At 54.2% G+C, this 3,743-nt stretch overlaps 2 protein-coding genes across 2 annotated transcripts in view; one reads left to right on the forward strand and one right to left on the reverse strand.

Moving 5' to 3' along the window:
* NCF4 (neutrophil cytosolic factor 4) overlaps window positions 1-1,051 on the reverse strand; it is a 47,020-nt gene extending 45,969 nt beyond the window's left edge. The window contains exon 1 of the mRNA XM_025206876.1: window positions 809-1,051. Within this exon, the coding sequence (XP_025062661.1) occupies window positions 809-837 (29 nt within the window). The 5' untranslated portion in view covers window positions 838-1,051. The remainder of the gene's footprint in view (window positions 1-808) is intronic.
* A 454-nt stretch (window positions 1,052-1,505) lies between these two features.
* Window positions 1,506-3,743, forward strand: part of PVALB (parvalbumin) — a 10,498-nt gene continuing 8,260 nt past the window's right edge. Inside the window, exon 1 of the mRNA XM_006025975.2 lies at window positions 1,506-1,627. The gene's annotated coding sequence lies outside the window, so the exon portion shown is untranslated. The remainder of the gene's footprint in view (window positions 1,628-3,743) is intronic.

Here is a 3,743-nt window from a genome sequence, read left to right on the forward strand (position 1 = left end):
ACTCTTTCCTGCCTATGCAGGGGGTCGGACTCGATGATCTATTGAGGTCCCTTCCAACCCTAGCATCTATGAATCTATGAATAACCCAAGGAATTCTATACTGCTTAAATTAATCACTGTCATATTTGATTCAATAAATCTCCCATCTTTGAAAATACCTCAAGCTGCTGGAGAATTTCTAGTTTACAACAGAATTCAGCACCAGAAAGGCATGAAATAGGAAGCTTTGCTACAGTAATCATTGTCATTTAGCCTGTGTACACCTTTAGGATCAAGCAGTCAAAATAGGAAAACAAACCCCACTTTTGCAGCCTTTAGCATCCTATCCTCCCCAGAGAATTCCAGATGTATTACAGATGTGTCTTAGCACATCACAACAGCCTTAGTGGCTTCTGTACTTGAGAACAGCTGCTTACCGAGTCCTAAAAAGAGAGGCCTTCCCCTCCCTGCAAATATCCTGTAGATTAGTGCAATTAGCAACCCTCTATAAAAACAGCTCCCATGCCAGGAAAAATGAAAATAGCAAGGAAAGTGCTTTCCCAAACCACAGAAGGGTAGATGGGGCTTAATGGCACTTAATATTGTTTCCTATAATAAAATAATAAGGAGGGGAAGGAAGAGGATGTCAGGGAAGTTCCCAGAGGTGCTAAACAGGACCTCATTGCACTGGGTTGACCCAGAAAGTGAAACAGTCCCTGCATTGCAGAGTTTAGAGTCTAATGTGTATGCATACAGTGATTATGCCCCTTTTCTTACCCTTTGGGGGCTGACTGTCCTAGATCATCTTATAGCCTGGAAAGGACCCTACCTTTGAATAGGTACAGAGCCCTGCACCATCCGTCCTCAATGCAGGCTTGAATACTTGAATGCAGCTATAGTGACAGCATCTGCCAGGAAAGGGTAGTGGCAGGGTTGGTGGCTGCCCACAAGAGAGCAGCTTCACCTCCTGGTCATCCTGTGTCGATGGTGAGCATCTTTCACTTTGGCTCAGGCCTGCCTGTGGCCAGGATCCCGCTTGGTGCAGAGATCAGGGTCAAGTGTTCCTACTGAATTGTGGTTCTGGTGCAGGCTGCAGATTTGGACTCTTCTCTCTGTCAAGAGGCATCTGCCAAGGGACAAAAAGTCAGGTAAAAGGTAAGTTCTCCAGCTTGAAATCGCTGCTCCCCTCCTATCATCCGATGCACCCTAAGCAAGGTCCTGCCTTCCCACCCCCTTACTTCCCTGTAGCCAGGCACTCCCTTGGTCCCATCAGGGCCATCAGCAACTCCCTGAAGCATCCCTTTGCCCCAGATGTCAAAATGATACCCCTTCCTGGCGATCTAAGCTCCTCAATCAAGTGGCAAGCCTAGTGGCACTCTGCCGAGGTGACAGGTTTCCGCAGCGAGGGGAAGGTAAGTGCCAAGGAGTATTAATAGTGCTACTCGATTAGTTAAGGGAAAGGTACATGTGATACCGCCACTGCGCTCCCTGAGTATCTGACACCAGTGAGGAGGGGGTAATCGCCTGCCCAAAATAGAAAGGGCTGGGAGCCTATATAAGTGGGGTTCCCACCCTGGGTTTCACCTCCCTTTGACACCACCTCAGCATCCAGCAGCCCTTTCCAGCACTTCATAGGCAGCCACCAAAGGTGAGTAGCAAGACAGGGTGACACTCCCGCAGCTGGGATGGATCCACTGAAGGGATTTTCACCTGGTGAAAAATCAACTGCAAGATCTCCCCAGATAATTGCCATTGAGCAGAGGGAGAGGAGAGGCTCCAGCCCCCCTAAGGGAGAGGAGAAGCAGTGATCCCTGCCTCCCAGCTGACTGACTGCAGTGGAAGAGCCCAAAGGAGGGAGAGAGAGAGAGAGAGAGAGAAAGAAAGGACTGCATGGAAGGGGAGGATAACTAAAGAGGCAGGGGAAAGGAGGAGGAAACAATGACAAGGGGGGTGGAAACAAAGGGAAACAATGGCATGAGAGGGAAAGGAAAAGGGAACAACATTGGCTGAAAGACGCCAAAGTAAAACTTTGCAGCCAAAGCAGAGCATGTGGCAAGAGAGGCTCAAGCACCCTCTCCCCCCGCACCAGCATAGCCTCCACCGGGCTGGGCAAGGGATGCCTGGGGCCCACCTGGGCATGGGGGTGGCACTGTCCCAGGTTGTTTGGGGTCCGCAGGTTTGTTTTTGTCTCCTTGTGTTCAGCAGATTTGTTTTTCTCTCCCTGGTGGAGCGATCAGCCTGGGCAGGCAACGGAGGTGGGGGGGAGTGGAGGCTTGGCATGGCTGCAGCAAAAAGGTAAGCAGTACCAGGCAGGGAGTGCAGAGAAAAAGGGGGCACAGCCCAGTGGAGGCAGGATGAGGAAGGACAAGGGTCATGCAGCACCTTCCAGTCCCCTCTAACTACAGCCTGGGGAGCCACTTAGCCAGAGCTGACTAAAAGACTCTGCAAGGAAAGTGGGGGGAATCCATGCTGGACCCCAGCTCAAAGCCCTTCCAACCCTGGAGCTGCCTCTATGTGGCAGAAGCAAAGGCTGCTGATCCCTGCGCTCCTGGGGTGGGAAAGGGAGGGCATGGCCATGCTCTGAGGCTTCCTAGGCAGCATTTATGCCCCTGGGTTGAGGGGTCTGAGGCAGGGGTCTCGGTTGGGGGGGTCTCAGGCAGGCTGAGGCCCAGGCAGGGGAGATGTGCTGGCTATGGGGAGAGGGGCTGCTGTGGTCCCCCTGCCACAAGCACCTGTTTTGCTGACAGCTGTCTGACTCGAGCGGAGCTGAGGGGAGCCTGCCAGCACAGTGTGCTTCCCCCCAGAGCCTGCCACCCCCTCCCCACCCCAGCTTGAGTTACCTGCTGGGGCAGCCCTCCAAAGAGGCTGCTGCACTGTCAGCAGAGAGAGGCAGAGCCCAAAACACAAGTCACCTGCAAGCGGGGTATCCGGGCAAGCCGCGACAGGGCTTAAGGGCTGAGTCAAGCTCTGCTGAGCTGCGGGGGGAGAAGCTGAGCAACAGGTGGTCCGGAGCCACGTCACCATGTGCACGCGGACCCTCTGCCACTGGAGACAAGTGGGGGCTTCTCCCTCCTGGGCAGGTGCAAGGGGGAAGAGAAAGGCACTAGGGCTTTCTTCTTCACTCTCCCTCTCTCTCAATGCAAGAGCTCCATCCTTGGCTAGCCGAATCCTTGGCTGGGATGAGATAGCTGGGGCTGGCCCTGCTTTGAGCAGGCAGTTAGATGGCCTAGAGGTGACCCCCCCACCCCTTCCCCAAGGTCCCTTCCAGCCCTCCTTGGCTACAATTCTAACTAGGGGGTATACCACAAAGCCATCCGGCCATCCTTGTTCACGCAGCTCCTCGTGCCAGCATGGAGCTCCTTGCTGCCAGCTGCTGGGGAAGCTGAGAGTTTAGCCAACTTCCACTAAAAAAAAGGATGGGCCCAATTCTTGGAGAAAAGGGACATCAGGAGCAGAGTGAGGGACACAGCGTTTGAATCCCAACTTCCTCCACCTGAAACGCTGGAGCCTGCAAGCCAGAGGGCAACAAGGCGGAGTGAGGGAAAGCCTGGCCCTACCCAGCGCTCTTCCCCCATTCAGCACCGTTCTCTGCCCCCGTGTGCCTGGGGACACTGCTGGGCTCTGGCCTGGTAAATGCCCCTTCTTCTGCTGCACCCAGGCTGGTAAATGCCAGCTGTGGGGGTGAGTGGATGGGCGGCAGCCCCCAGCACAGCACTTTGTGACAAGACAATGGGTGACACAAAATGGGGGGGGGGGTGGAGGGG

Source organism: Alligator sinensis, unplaced genomic scaffold (genome assembly GCF_000455745.1).
Source record: "Alligator sinensis unplaced genomic scaffold, ASM45574v1 scaffold215_3, whole genome shotgun sequence".
In the NCBI taxonomy this organism is placed as follows: domain Eukaryota; kingdom Metazoa; phylum Chordata; order Crocodylia; family Alligatoridae; genus Alligator; species Alligator sinensis.